Source organism: Chlamydotis macqueenii, chromosome 1 (genome assembly GCF_036417535.1).
Source record: "Chlamydotis macqueenii isolate bChlMac1 chromosome 1, bChlMac1.mat, whole genome shotgun sequence".
Lineage (NCBI taxonomy): Eukaryota > Metazoa > Chordata > Aves > Otidiformes > Otididae > Chlamydotis > Chlamydotis macqueenii.
In genome coordinates this window covers 20,407,459-20,422,462 of record NC_141556.1, presented here as the reverse complement: position 1 = coordinate 20,422,462, position 15,004 = coordinate 20,407,459, and the positions used below count along the sequence as shown (strand labels likewise).

The window sequence follows — 15,004 nt, the reverse complement described above, 5'->3', positions numbered from 1 at the left end:
AACTACAAAAAGATGGTTAAATGATACAAATACCAGTAAGGAACACTGCATTATTGAAGGGATGTCCAGCTACAGAATGCTGTAGTCCATCTGGCAGAAAAAAAGAAACTGGAAGGCTGCCAGACTGACTTGTGCATCAAACATGTGAGAATACAGACACCACGAAGCTCTCTGTGGAAAAACTGTCTCCAGTTATAAAGCATTTGTACAGCTGCAGGGCAGATACACATGTGGACTATTACTTAAAAGATAAACCAACATGTTTTCTATCATAAATGAGATTTTATTATACTTATTAGCTTCTTGGCAACATTTATCATTTCTAGTCATTTTTATAGTTTGGGCACTCATGTATATGATTCAGTATGCTGCTCCCTCTTTAATATCTTTCTGTCCACAAGCTGAATTCCAGTGCAACAACACTAACTTAAACCAGCATCTTGTAAGACCTCTGAGACTGATGATAGGATTGCTTAAGCAATATAACCAGAGAGTAATTCCTCACAGGCAGGTGAGGACATTACAAATGTCCAGGTGGCCTCTATAGTTCATACAATCTTACAATTTTTTTTTTTTTTTTTTTAATTGGAAACTGAAGTTACTGGGCCTCTCTGATCCTAAAGATCTATTTCTACACTGAGCGCACTGGGCAAATGTTAGCTGGTTTAATAGCTTTTGTTTTATTAAGAGATCAGCATGCTGGATGGTCCCTGATTGAGGGGGGAAAAGGAGCTGGAAAGTACTTTGCCTGTTCTACAGGATTTCCTTTGTGAAGTTACTAAAGCTCTCTGGACCTTAATTCACTTTCTACAAGTAAGTAATGACAGGTGTATCTATTTCTGATTTCCCAGTCTTAAATTTATCGTAGGACTAACGGCTGTTTAAGGCAAGCAAACAGTAGCGCTAGAGAAAACGTAAAAATGAATTGGTGAGTTGTTTTGAAGAAAACTTTGCTCAGTGGGTGGTTGTTACAGATGGGTGAAGACAACCATGCCTACTCTTGACCGTTTGCTTTTTACTACGCGCAGGACTCGTTTTGTATGATCGGCAAAGGCAAGCGTTTGTCTGGGACTGGGCTAGCTAAAAGTTGCTTTTTAACCACGTGGGTGCAGCTGCCTTGCAGAAATGTATTGCAGTAAAACCCTCCCGATCTCAAATATGGCTGTCTAAAAATAATACATAACAAAGAGTGTCCTTCGCAGGGAGAGACAGAAATAACTTGCTTTTGCTTTGTCAAAACATAAGGCTCTCGCCAGTTAATTTACAAGCAGCAGCCTGACGCGGAGACCACGCAAGAGCTAACTTTCAAGCAAATTTTCTGTGTACGAATCTAGAGCTTGGACTTCCCCCAAGGAAATAATAAATACCACTCGCTTCTAGTTCCGAGCCTTGGTTTTGTAACGAGTCGCGTCCCGCCCCCGCTCTCCCTCCTCCCCCGGTGCCGTTCTCCCTGCGCTGGGGCGTTCAAACGTTCTCGCTGGGGGCGCCGCCGCGAGGCGAGGCCGGGCTCTGCTCGGGGGCCGGGCCGCCGCCGACCCTGGGCGGGAACGCGCTGCCCCGGCCGCCGCCTTCCCGCCCTGTCCCTCGGGGCGCGCCCCGAGCCGGCCGCTGCCAGCGCGCCCGGCCCCGCGCCGCCCTCCGCCGTTCGGGAGCCGGGGAGCAGCGGCGCGCAGGCCCCGCCCCGCGGCGGCAGCGGCGGCGGGGCTGGGCGGTGCCTAGCGCCCTCACGTCCCTTCCCTCCTTCCCCACCCCCCCGTCGGCGCAGCGCTGTGGTGAAGCCGCATTGTTTGTGCCGAGGGGGGAGGGGAGCCTCTCAGCCCCGGGAGCTGAGCGCCTGAGCCCGCAGCCGGACGGCGACCTGCGCCGCGCCTCACGAATGCGCCGCGCCCGGCTGCAGCAGCAGCCCCGCCGCACCCAGCGCCGGGCCGCCGCCGCGGGCAGCGCGGCCCGCTCAGCGCCCGCTCGCCCGCCCGCGGCTGCCGGACACGGGGCCAGGCGGCAGCACCGGCGGGACCTCCGCCATTAAACCGGCCGCAGCGTCGGCCGCAGAGGCGGAGCAGGAGGTCTGTCAGCCGCGCTTCAGCGGCTCCCACAGCGTGAGTGAAGCCGGGCGGGCGACGGGGTCCGGCGGGCGGGGGCTGCGGGGCTGGGGAGCCGACGGGTCCCGCCGCGTCCCGCCGCGGTGGAGACGGAGAGCGGCCAGGGGGGGAAGGGCAGGGCGGGCTGGGCACAGCAGCGGGGGAGAGGCGGGCGGGGAGCCGAGCGCGGCTGTCTGGGGGAGGGCGCCGCTCGAGCTGTTTTGTCAGCCGCCATATTTGTGGGCCGAGTATTTTCGCGGAGGGGAGGGAGGTGACTGTTGGGAAGGGCTGGAGATGATGGGCCTGGGCAGGAACCATCCTCCCGGGGGCCGGGAGGGGGGAATGCCGGGGCCGGGCAGGAACCATCGGCGCGGAGGGGTGTGTGCACGCTGGAGGCTCCCTGGGCGTGGGCAGGAAGTGTTCGCGCAGCACCGGCGAGGGCGGGCCCGTGGGCGTGGGCAGGCCCCGTGCGCGGGGGTGGCGGGCGGTGGGCGCCGCGCCGGTGGCCGGAGTGACTGCGGCAGCCCGGGGGAGGGGAGGCGCTGCCGGCTTGGCTCGGGGGGCAGCGGCTCTGCTGATCCCGCGCCGCGGGCCGTTTCGCTGGGCTGCGTCAAGGCCGGGTCTTTGCATTCCCCCGAGGGGGCTGCTCCTGCTCCGCAGCTGAAGTTGTGGGTGGTGTCCCGCCCCCTCATATGCGTGTGAGAGCTGTTTGCTTACCCTCCCGCATTGTTTGGGACTAAAGAGCATTCCTGTGTCTTTCTTTCTTTAATGGTCTGCATGAAAGTGTCCATTGAGAATGGAATTCCCTTTTCCATTGAGCAAGGGATCCAGGGACCAAAGGCAATTTATTTGAAGAGGAGGAAGGTAACTAGGACAGAGGTTGGAAAAGGGATTTGTAACTCGAAAGTATACGTTATCATACTTTTCCTGTTGGTTTTAGCTATCCTACACTCTGATAAAAAAAGTATTTTTTCCCTCGTACTGTGCATGCCACACAAACAGCTGTTTTCGTGTACTTCTGTTGTGGTGAGGGAACGCATCTGCTGGTGACTTTCTTCCCAAGCAGCTGATATAATTCCAAGAGAAGCAAGCTGTGGATAACTTTTCCTATTTTATCTCTGGCAGGCTTTTAGTTGTTGTAAGGGGCGGAAAAGTGCTAACAGAACTATGTTAAAGTAGTTTCATTTTGCTGTTAGTGCGGAATCTGTCTTAATATTGAATGCAAACTCTCTTCATTTACTCTTTTTCAAACTTATGCCTGTAGTCTTCATTCCTGTGGATCTACAGGATACTGTAAGTGGGGGGAGGGAAGAAAGATGGCTGATAATTAACTAGGAAAAGCAAACCAATTGCCAGCCATGAATTTGCTATGCAAAAATCTGATCTTCCTCTGGAATATTTATAGGACATTTGCAAACAGAAGAATTTGGAGGAACAAAACAAAACACAACACTGCTTTGGCTTTCAGAGCATTTAAGTTATTCACACTAAGTTTCTATGAGATTTAGACAGAGTATTTACCCATTCCAATTCTGTGTTCATAGCATTGTATTTGTAGGGTATCCATTCTACCTTTAACTGTGACTGTAATTTGTTTCCTAAATAAGCTTTGTTTACAGTCGAGTATTACAAGGAAGATGCATAGATGTTAGCTCTGTCTTTTTTTATGATTCTGGTTCATACAGTTTATTTTACTTTGACAATAGCAATCCTCAATCTTAAAGTAAGAACACTTGTGGCTTTAAGTATTTTCTTCCTGTTGTTACTGCCTGCTTGCAGCTATGCTTAAGAGTCTCAGGAACAGAGGAGGATGGAGAGCTTGGAAACCTAGCATTAATGTGTTTTTCTTTAATACTGGGTTAAATTAGATAGTGAAGTGTTTAAAAGTTGCATTTTTTAAAAATTATTATTTCTGAAGGCTCCTTATCACCCCTCTCCCAGTATTTTGTTCAAAACAGTCACTATCCTCGTGAGCCACTATGACCAGATACATAACCAGCCAAGATGTAGGAAGGGACATTAATACTGTCTAGATGTAGAAGTCTGTATTTTTTTTAAAGTGCAATTATATGAGGTAAACATAATGTAAATGATCTGGTTTTTTTGATTGGTGACTAAATTAAAGACATATTAAAAAAAAATACCATAAACTGAAACCATCCTGATCTGTGATAGGTTGTTGTATGTTGACACGTCACTGTTTTTTAACTGAAGAATCCCTTGTTATTTATAATAAACAGAAACCAAGGCCACTGTGTTATCTTTGGCCTCTGAATTATAACACCTGTTGTGAAGCTGGGAACTAACTTTTAATTTCAGTTAAATTATCAGTATGTCTTTGTTTCTAGCTGTTGGACCTTCTGTAGCAGTATTAGTGGTATGTAAATCAGTATGATTTAATCTTACATTGCTTTACAGAATTAAATTACTGAATATTTCTACCAAACTTGTTTGAAGAGGTAGAGCCTTTTTTATTCATCTGGTTTTTATATAGGGCAGATCAGAGGTCTGTCATGATTAAACACTGACTGTTGTCGAGTTTTGTGCTTGTGCTGTAAAAACAAGTAATAAGAGTTAAGGATTATTTGTGTAAAAGTCAGATCTATGAGCAACACGATTCTTGCGTGAATAATAAAAACAGCTTAGATTCGCCTTTTTAATTTCTCTGGGAAAACAAGGTCAGTTTGTGAGAGCAGATAGATCAGACTCTCAAGAACTAGTTTTAACGCTAGCTGCTTAAATTATTTAGTCTTCCTTTTACAGGAGTTCCTTCAGTACTTTCAAGGTGCAACTTTAGAGATTGGCATCGTAGACTAAGCAAAAGACAGGCTACATGGAGGAGTTTATGTAAATGTTGCAGTCCTTGCTATTTTCTTCCTAAAATAGATACAGTAATCTTTAAAGATAATAGTGTTCAGATACCAGTCTTTCTCTGCTATTTCGGGCAGTACATGCTAACACTAGTTGCATTATCCAAGTGCAGAATTTCTGATTGGTCTGAATTGAAATGATGAGGCCCTAATAATACTTTAAGTCTGTAATTAAAGGTCAGGAGTTTTTTTTCTGCAGTTGAGGCTGAATTCTGCTATTTATTAATGATTTATTAGGAAGAGGGAAGGAAGGGGACAGAACTTTTAAACTTGACCTTATTTGTTGGTTTTACAACCGTTACAGGGGAAAAAAAAAAAACCAACATTAAAATACCAAAAAGCATGAGTATGGAAGCTTTCAATTTGAAATTTTGTCATCAGAATGCATGCTTGTCCTAGACATGGTGCTTCATGGTGGAGGGGTAAAATGCTCTGTGTTTGTACGGTATGTGGGACAATCTTTTTCCAGTAAGTGATAAGCTTCAAAATTATGTTAAAAAAGTTTGGGATTGAATTCAAAGACAGGGAGATTTTATCTACCCCAGAATTTGCTGAGAGAGGAGTGTGTGTCTGCACAGACTTACATGCAGGGGGCATGTTTGTGTTATAAGTCAAATCTCCTTTACAGGTGAAATATTTCCTTGTTGGAGTCCTTATTGTGCCATATTGGGCATTGCAAGTTCAGTTGTGTTCTTGTCATTCTGTAAAGAATAATAGGCTCACTAAGAATTGAGAAAAGTGAAAAAGTAAAGGGCTGTCAAACTGTGAACTTGCCAAAGTTGGAAGTATGTGTGTTTTTCTACATTTAAATATAGGTGTAGTAATTGAGTTGTTAACATGGTTTTTTCAAATTACAGTCGAAAACGTTGGAGGGAAAACTGCTTTTTCTTTCACAGTTATGTAAGTTCTTTTGGGGGGAGATCTGGAGAAAGTAATCTGTAGCTGTTGAAAAAAATTTCGAACTGCAGACACCCTTAAAGTATTAGGAAATAGTGTATTAAAGGTTTTCTTTCAATGTAACAAGTGTAATTTTTTTTTCTGTAGCACTTCTGAAATTTTTTTTTTTCTCTTGCAGAGGTCTTACAGATAGCTCTTCTAAAGAATTTTTGTATCAAGGATTTTATACATTTGTGTTGACTTAGAAAAGCTGTTATTTAGGAGATCTATTTATCTTTAGGTTAAATTTGTTCAGAACAGTGTGAGCTGTCTTATCAGTCTTATTAACTAAGAGTGAGAGGCTTTTTTTTAATTTAGTAGATATGTTGGGGGCTACAGAACGGAAAGTTTTTTCCTTGCTATAGTAAAACTATTATTTTAATATAAATGTTTGGAGTTCGTAATATTAAATGTTGCTCTAATTTTAGGTAAACATTACCAAATGAGGAGAAAAGGAAGATGTCATCGAGTATCGGCAGCAAGGCATTCTTCTTCCCCATGCAATATTAAGCACTCCCCCACACGAGAAACTTTGACATACGCTCAAGCTCAAAGAATGGTTGAAATAGAAATTGAAGGTCGCCTGCACAGGATCAGTATCTTTGATCCTTTAGAGATTATATTAGAAGATGATCTTACAGCCCAGGAAATGAGCGAATGCAACAGCAATAAAGAAAATAGTGAAAGACCACCAATTTGTCTAAGAAGCAAACGGCATAAAAATAACAAAGTGAAAAAGAAAAATGAAGCTCTTCCCAGCTCGCATGGTATTCCTGCTACAACAACTCCTCTTCCAGAACCAAAAGTACGGATTGTTGAATACAGTCCCCCATCGGCTCCTCGGAGACCTCCAGTTTATTACAAATTCATTGAGAAGTCTGCAGAAGAACTTGACAACGAAGTTGAATATGACATGGATGAAGAAGATTATGCATGGTTAGAAATAATAAATGAGAAGCGGAAAAGTGATGGAGTATCAGTTGTTTCACAAAATATGTTTGAATTCCTTATGGACAGGTTTGAAAAAGAGTCTTACTGTGAGAACCAAAAACAGGGTGATCATCAGTCTCTAATTGATGAAGATGCAGTGTGTTGTATATGCATGGATGGTGAATGTCAGAACAGCAATGTAATCCTATTTTGTGATATGTGTAATTTAGCAGTACATCAGGAATGCTACGGGGTGCCATATATACCTGAGGGCCAGTGGCTCTGCAGACACTGTCTGCAGTCCCGTTCTCGGCCTGTAGACTGTGTGCTGTGCCCAAACAAGGGAGGTGCCTTTAAAAAGACTGATGATGATCGTTGGGGACATGTGGTGTGTGCTTTGTGGATTCCAGAAGTTGGGTTTGCCAATACAGTTTTTATTGAGCCAATTGATGGTGTCAGGAACATTCCCCCAGCCAGATGGAAGTTAACATGCTACCTCTGTAAACAGAAAGGTGTTGGTGCCTGCATCCAGTGCCACAAAGCAAACTGCTATACTGCATTCCATGTGACGTGTGCTCAAAAGGCCGGTCTATATATGAAAATGGAACCTGTGAAAGAACTAACTGGCAGTGGGACAACGTTCTCTGTAAAAAAGACTGCCTATTGTGATGTACATACTCCACCAGGTTGCACACGGAGACCTCTCAATATTTATGGAGAAGCTGAAATCAAAAACGGTGTTTGTAGAAAGGAGGGATCGGTCAGAACTGCTAGGTCTACATCAAAAGTCAGAAAAAAGACAAAAAAGGCTAAGAAAACAGTGGTTGAACCCTGTACAGTTATGCCAACAGTATCTGCTCCTTATATCCCCCCTCAGAGGTAAGCAAACTGTCCAAGTGAAAGAAACCTTTAAGTATCTGTTTAATATTAAAAAGATGCTTTTAGATGCTGACTTGAAGTTTTTGTGCATTTCTTATATGCTTTCCTTAAAGGCCATACTTGGAGGATTAATATATATTATGTACATTGTACTTTTGTGAAAATGCATTAAAAATGCAGTGACTTCCCCAGATAAATTAGTAAGTGGTCTGTCTTGTCCTCAGAAACTTTTTTTTTTTGTCAGACTAGTTCATGTTGTGTGCTCAGTTGTTGTCATTCACTGTAATTTTGAGAATTAACCAGTGAATTCAGAATAGCATGTGTAACTGACCTTTGTATGAAAAAAACCTAGCCAAGCTCAAGGTTAACTGTATTCATAATTTGTGAATCTGAACTTATTTTCCTAATTTCAAGAGCTCCAAACTGAAAATTACGTTTGCATATATAAGACCTGAATCGTGTTCATCTCACCTAAACGAAGTGTGAACTTGTACTGTAAGATCTATGTAAGCAGTATGAAGAACCCATCCGGGAAAAATTTTCCTTCTGAGACTGACTAACTTTTCAGGAGACTTTTCCTGAATCTGCATATTTCCTTTTGCAAATGCGATAGTATTTATCAAGGCTTGGATTAATTTGGTACCTTGCAAACTTTTTTTAGAGAAGTTAGCAAGCAAGTGATGGTAAGTTTGTTGGTTAATGTTTTCTTAGTTATGGAACCTGAAATGAATGTGCCCTCCCGTTCAATGATGCCATCAAACATCTGTCCTGTAACTCTAGTAAAATGTTTGTTTAAACAAAAATGAATTGATGCCTGTGGTAAAGAGATTTAATCCTAATCTTTGCTTACGAATTTATACTTTGTAAAAAGTTCTCTTTAAACTAATTTTTATGTTAGTGTGTCTTTTGCAGTCCTTGCATAAGTTTTTTCTTATACGAGGGCAAATATAAAGCATGAACACCAGAAGTGAAATTGCTCTTTACATTTAATGTGCCATATTTTTATATTTTAACAGTGTTGATCGGAGAGCTGACAGATGGCTCTTGATCTGGTGAGGCTAGTGAAGTGACACATCAGAAAGCAGGGATGTTTCAAGTGATGTTTTCATAAGTAGCAACAGAATTGGAGCAAAATGAAGATTTTTTGATATCTTTATTTCAGGAGTAAAAAATCTCAGCATGAACTTCAGTTAGCTATGTCTTAATTTAAAAGAATTCTAGCATCTCTTTTCAAATTTCATTCAGTTAAACTGAGTTATGCGTTTCAACACTGGAATTTTTTTTTTTTCTGGGATTTGAGCAATGAGAGAAAGCTCTGGGGTAGAAAGATACAGTTTTGACTTTGCTGAACATTTGAGACTGTATACTGGACTGAGAAATGCAAAATTGGACTACTGAGACTAAAATTTGTCTTTATGCAGTATTTGTTTTGTTTCCAGCATTTAAAACATCAATATGTTTGTTTAACCCTTGAATTAAATTCTTGTTGATTTAAGAACAGTAGTTTATAAATTTTTTTCGAAACAGGCGCCACTTCTGTGTGCGGATTCATTGTTTGTACTGTGACTGGACTCTGAATGTTCAGACGTGAGGGCTCTTGAGAGAATACAAATAAACAATGCATTTTTGAAAGCTGACTCCCAGGTCTCAGGTGGTGGATGGTTTAGGCTGGTTAAATTATTCTAAATAAATACGTTTGAGACTTGTGCTAAGTGTTAATGCAAGTAGCTATTTACTTGCTAATTTTGACGAATAGCCATGAGTTCCTCTGTGGTGTTTACAAACATCAGATTGATTGCATTGTTCTCTGTTACAGTTTGCTTGGTAAAATGGTATTTTTGTTTAGCAGTGCACTGCAGAAAAGCTAAAGTTGACAGTAAGCGTTAAGTACTGTTACTTAAACAGGTGCTGTTGTCCATGGAAGGGAAGAGCTCTATAAAAGAACCTGACTTTGTCTTCTTAATTGGGACAGTCCTGATTGGTGTGGTGTAGCGCGTTGTGGGGTTTTTTTGGTTGTTTTTTTTTGTTGTTTTTTTTTTTTAAGACAAAGCAAGAAAGTATGTAAACTAAGTGAGAGTTGAGGATTAGAATACATGTTCTCAGTTGTACCTCTGGCAATTCTTTCCATTGGTAACTTCCATAAAAGCCAGACCTTAAGAGGATATTATAATAAGAATTTTTTTTTTTTTAAACAGTGTCATTAAATGCCAGGAACAGAAATATACTCTTTTTTTTTTTCTCAGGGTTGGTGGTGGGCTTTATTTTTTTTTTGTTTGGTTGGTTTTTGTTTTTGTTTTTGTTTTTTTTAACACTAAACTTCTTTCAAGACTGCAGAGAGATTCAGCTTTCTTCTGTTCATGCTCAGTTTCATGTTACTGGACACAAGTATAGTTCTTATATTCTACGTCAGAAGTGAAAAAAATGGGCACATTTAGAACTATTTTAAAGTTGAGCTTTATTATAAATTGCTTGTCTTCAGCTGAAGGAGACTCTTGCTTAAGTGTTCTTTGTAATGTGAATGTGCTTAGTCCTAGAAATCTAATCCCAAATTAAAAGCAAAACAGAAATGGGCATATTAAAAGGAAAAATGATTATGCTGCAGACCCACATCTCAGTTGTCTGATTTTCTTTGACTTTTTTTTTTTCTTTAGAAAAACTTTTGTGTGTGAAGGGGAGTTAAATACTTACCCATAAACTAATACTGAGTGATGTGGATCATATCACAGCAGTCTTTATTTAAATGATCCTTTTTTCTCTAATCTGTTTTTTAATGTGGGGTTTTTTTTTTTCCCCTTGGAGCTGAAACATGATTTGCCTTTCTAGAGATCTCGAGGAAGAGCATTTAAGCTATTTAAATTATCAGAGAAGAAACATACACATTCAGTGTTTACACACTAGTACTTTTTTCCTTAAGAATTTGAAATGAATGTACTTTCAATATCTCTGGAAATTGAGGCACATGTGGAGATGTTTGGTTTGGTGTACTTTTTTAATCATTAATAACTAGACTATATGTTTCCTTGGCATATAGCTAGTTCTTTAGAGCTGGCAGCTGGAGAATTATATAAAGATTATAGCAAAGAGGAAAATACTTGGTAGATACAGCCCCAGAGCACACCTGCTGAAACTTGAGGAAAACCCTCTTGCCGTTTATGTTTACTTTAAGGTGGAAGGGTTGTTTGCTGTTTCCTGAACTGGATAGTGAGTCTGTGTGAAAGACTGGGCATTTTAATAATACCATTTGTAATAAACCTGTTTTCTGAAACACCTATCTTAATGTTCAGGATATGCTAAAAACACTGTTGTAGAACAACATCATAATTTCTACACAGCTCAACTTATCTGTAGGTCAGATTTCTACACTGCTGCCTTGAATGATTTTGAGAGCTGTACGCTTCTCTGTTATCAGGATTTCTTACATGGTTGTTAGACTCTTAAGCTTTTCTGCCTTTTTTTTCTTTCTTTTTTTTTTTTACATAGTGTTATTCTGTAGGTCATTTGTAGTCTAATTATATGGTCTCTCAGACTATCGTCCATGAACTACTGATTTAAGAGTGTAGGATCAGACGTTTGTAACCATAGAAGATGAATGTTTGCTTCCCCTGTCTGTTTTTGCGGGTTTTTTTTTTGTTTGCTTGGTTTTTTTTCACCCCCTCCCTGAATGCTGGGCATCTATCTGTCCTGTTGCCTAGGTATTTTAGAAAGTCTATACCTAAGTATCCACTTCCAGAGGTGCAGTAGGTCATGTTAGAACCTTAGGATGACTTCAGTTTCCAGTGCTGTCAGTGCTGACTTGTTAGAAACTTGCTTAGTGCTTGGAATAGTATATGGAACCACCAGAGAAACACTTACCCTTATATGATTTGCATCAGACATTCTGGCTACAGAAGTGTGTTGTCTCTTTACTAGGAATTTCCATTCAATTTTTCTTGAAATATAAAAATGTTTTAGATTGTTTGTGTTGTACTGCTTGCATTCATCAGCTTTCAGCTTTTAAAAAGGAAAAAAAAAAAGGGAGAAACTTAGTCTGAAAGCGACATCTTTCTGGGAAGTGTGAGAGCAGCTGTGCTGTGTAGGGGAAAGAGTGAGGAAGGACACTTCCTCAAACTGCATGTCTGTATGGAAAGGACAGACGAGACAGTACCTGCACCTGTTGGCAACTGCTAGTCAGAAAAGTAGCCTCCCGATGCCACCAGCTAGTTTTGTCTGAAAACAGTGGCAAATTTGTTCTTACAGTGCTCATACTGCACTGATGATGCATGATGGTTGAATTTTGCTTAGTAGATAAATGATTTTTTTTCCTAATAAAATAGTAAAAATATTATACTAAAAGTATTTTATTTAAATTTTCAAGTTAGGCAATCTTAACTTTTAGGGCTTATTTGACAATCTAAATCTAGCTTCTTGTCTATGTTTGTTGTCTTGTACTGGCTCTATGCTCCTTTTCTTGTGGTCTGTCCCGCCTCCAACCCCTCTCAGTGGTGCTCTTGTCCTTTTAAAAGCTGCCTTATCCAGTGAGTAGGATGGGTACACAAAGGAGAAGAGTTGCAGTGTTTGCTGTGAAAACTGTGTAGTTTCTCTGACTTTTGAGTGCTTGATTCTTTAGAATAAATAACAACTATTTTGGTGTAATCTCTTGATCTTGCATGTCGAAAGAGGCATTTAAAATGTGGTTGCTTTATGAAAAGCAAAGCCAGTGTCAATATTCATGTTCTTTAAAGATGTTGTGAACCTAAGATGTTGTGGCTGTATACTCAGGGGGAGAAAATGAATGTGATATAAAATATTTAATCGTCAATATTTTCAAAATACACAGTGAGATACAATGTAATCTGCTTTATTAAAATTCCATTCGTGCCAGTATTGCTCTGTTAAGTGGAAGCAGGTATTTTAAAGTATACAAATATTTGCTTTCATCTTTAGTTTCAATTACTACATGGTATATTTGTAGTGTCTGAAATTAAGAAAGCATTTAAAATGCAATACTTGTACAGAGAGCAAAAAATAAGCCAAAACACCCTGCAGTTACATAATAAGTAGGAACGAGGTGTTATACTTGTTTTCTGTGTTGTATGCATCAGTTGTGTTGCATCATATTATTAAAAGAGAATAAAAGATCCTTACGAAAGTAGGTAAGTAGTGGACAGATAAATGAGAGGAAAAATTGCTGAGACTCTTAAAAAAAATTTTCAGCTGTCTTTTAGAAATCAACACTTATATGCTGCACAGTAACCGATTTTTCTATGTTGACCTTTGCTTTTATTAGAAAGCATATTGCTCCTGGTAGTAAAACTGGATTGAACTATGCTGAACTTTCTTACCAAGTAATTAAACGTAGGTAGTCTTGATATCTTGACACAGGAATCTTCATTGTCTCTAAAATGAAGTATGAACCAGAAAAACAAATGGGCAGAAGGTGATGAAACACAGTATAAGCAGAAAGGAAAATTATGAAGGCTTTTGATACATTCACAGATGTGAATCTGTTAGTCTGCATTCGCAGATGATGCTTCTTAATCATATATATGACTTGTGGGTTTCTCTTGGGGATTTGTGTTAATGTTTTTTAGGGTACTGGGTGTTTTTTAAATATCTTCAGGAACTTTTCAAGTGAGGGAAAAGAGCAAGAAATGCTGTTTAAAATTCAGCATAAAACAGCTATTGAAAAATACTACTAGAGCCAGTGTTGCAAAAAAAATTGAAGGCTGACCAAATCTAGACTAGTATCTGCTATATGTTTGTCTTTGAACATACATATATGTATACTTGGAAATACTTCTTTTAATTACAGGAGAGCATGATGTAGGTATGCCTTGTGGTGGTACCTAATAATTAGATGATGGAGTCACCTAGGTAAAGTGGAAAGGGATGCTAGCAGTCATTGTCCACTGGTGTTCTTGTAGGGCTGATCCACCTCAAAACCTTTCTGATACATGGGGAAACTACTGCTGATGTCATCCTGACCTCTTTGCTTAAATAAAAAAATAATTTTGTCTAAATCAAGAAAAGAGCTACCTCAGTGTTCACTGGCTTTACCTCTGTGATATTAAAAAAAAAATAGAGTAACTTTGGAGCTTTATTTTCAAGCCAGTTTGTCTTGACTCCAGTTGGCTTATTAAATAAGAATTAATTAATGTGTTGGCAAAAGTGTGACTTACCTAATAGGTTTTCAAAAGGAAATAAAGACATGCAAATGGGCTCAATTTTTTACATAGTTATTCAATCTGCGTGTGGTGTCTTTGAAGCTGATAAAAAGGGCTTCGGGTTTTTTTGGTTCAGAAATGGTAGAGTAAGTTGAATTACAAATACAAGCACAGCAACAAAACTATCTCTTTCCACTGTTTTTTTTTTTTTGTTGTTGTTGTGTGGTTTTGTTTGTTTGTTTGGTGGGGTTTTGTTTTGTTTTGTTTTTTGGGGGTTTTGTTTTTTTTTTTTTTTTTTTTTTTAAAGGTATGTTGAAAGGCAAGTTTCACCAGCCCTGTTTGATAGGCGGTTGCTGCCAAAGGTTCTGTGAGGGAAGAGTAGGATTTCATCTGTCCAAGCAGGCTTTCTTGTCTTTGAAAGCTGAAGTTTTTTGGATAGTTGGCAAGGCACCAGAATTAATTCTAGTTCTCAAAATAGACACTTTCTTAGCTTTTTATTCTGTTTTTCTGCTAATTCTCTTCCAGTTAGTGCCAGCGGAATTACTATAATTGTTTGTAGGCAATTTTAGTGTCTTTCCTGCTTCCTATGAGTCTTGATTATGCTCTGTGGAACTTTACTGAGCAAGGCTTGAAAATTCAAATATTCTTGAAACACTGTTTACTTTGTTACAATTTGTTCAATTCATATTTTTAATGTTTTGTTCTGACAGATTTTAGAAACATATCTGCAATCTTTGTGTTGGAAAATAGGAGTATTTTATTTGCCCAGTAAAGTGGAAGTAAAGTTCTAGGTATTACCGTAAGTCAGAAAAAACTGTTTTTTTCGTGATACTAAGTAAAATTTTACAGAGTATAGTTTAGTTTTGCACGTCTTTTGCATGTACCTTTAATACAACTGTGTCGGATAAAGATGCAAAATAATGAGTTGATGAAACTGGAGTCTCAGGACAAGTATAGTAATTAAAATACTATGTTTAGTTCATGTTTGAAAATGTATTGACTTTATTGGGTATTTGATCTGACTCGCAGATTTTCATATTAAGTTCCTTCTGCCTAAGTTACTATAGTAATACTGGCAAAATCACATACTTGCTTAAGGGAATTTTCTCTCCAGTTTCTATTTTGAAAACTTGAGAATGGAGAGATGCTATAGAAGTCTTAATATATT

At 39.8% G+C, this 15,004-nt stretch overlaps 1 protein-coding gene across 5 annotated transcripts in view; it reads left to right on the top strand.

Annotated features, from left to right (window-relative positions):
- Positions 1-1,760: 1,760 nt before the first annotated feature.
- Positions 1,761-15,004, top strand: part of BRD1 (bromodomain containing 1) — a 60,781-nt gene continuing 47,537 nt past the window's right edge. For 2 of the 5 annotated variants that reach the window (XM_086746956.1, XM_086746931.1), the window contains exons 1-2: positions 1,764-2,096; positions 6,313-7,693. In XM_086746956.1, the coding sequence (XP_086603082.1) occupies positions 6,327-7,693 (1,367 nt within the window). In that variant the 5' untranslated portion in view covers positions 1,764-2,096; positions 6,313-6,326. Of the gene's footprint in view, positions 2,097-2,869; positions 2,943-6,312; positions 7,694-15,004 lie in introns of those variants that run through there. The other 3 variants (XM_086746967.1, XM_086746940.1, XM_086746950.1) reach the window with 3 other exon arrangements.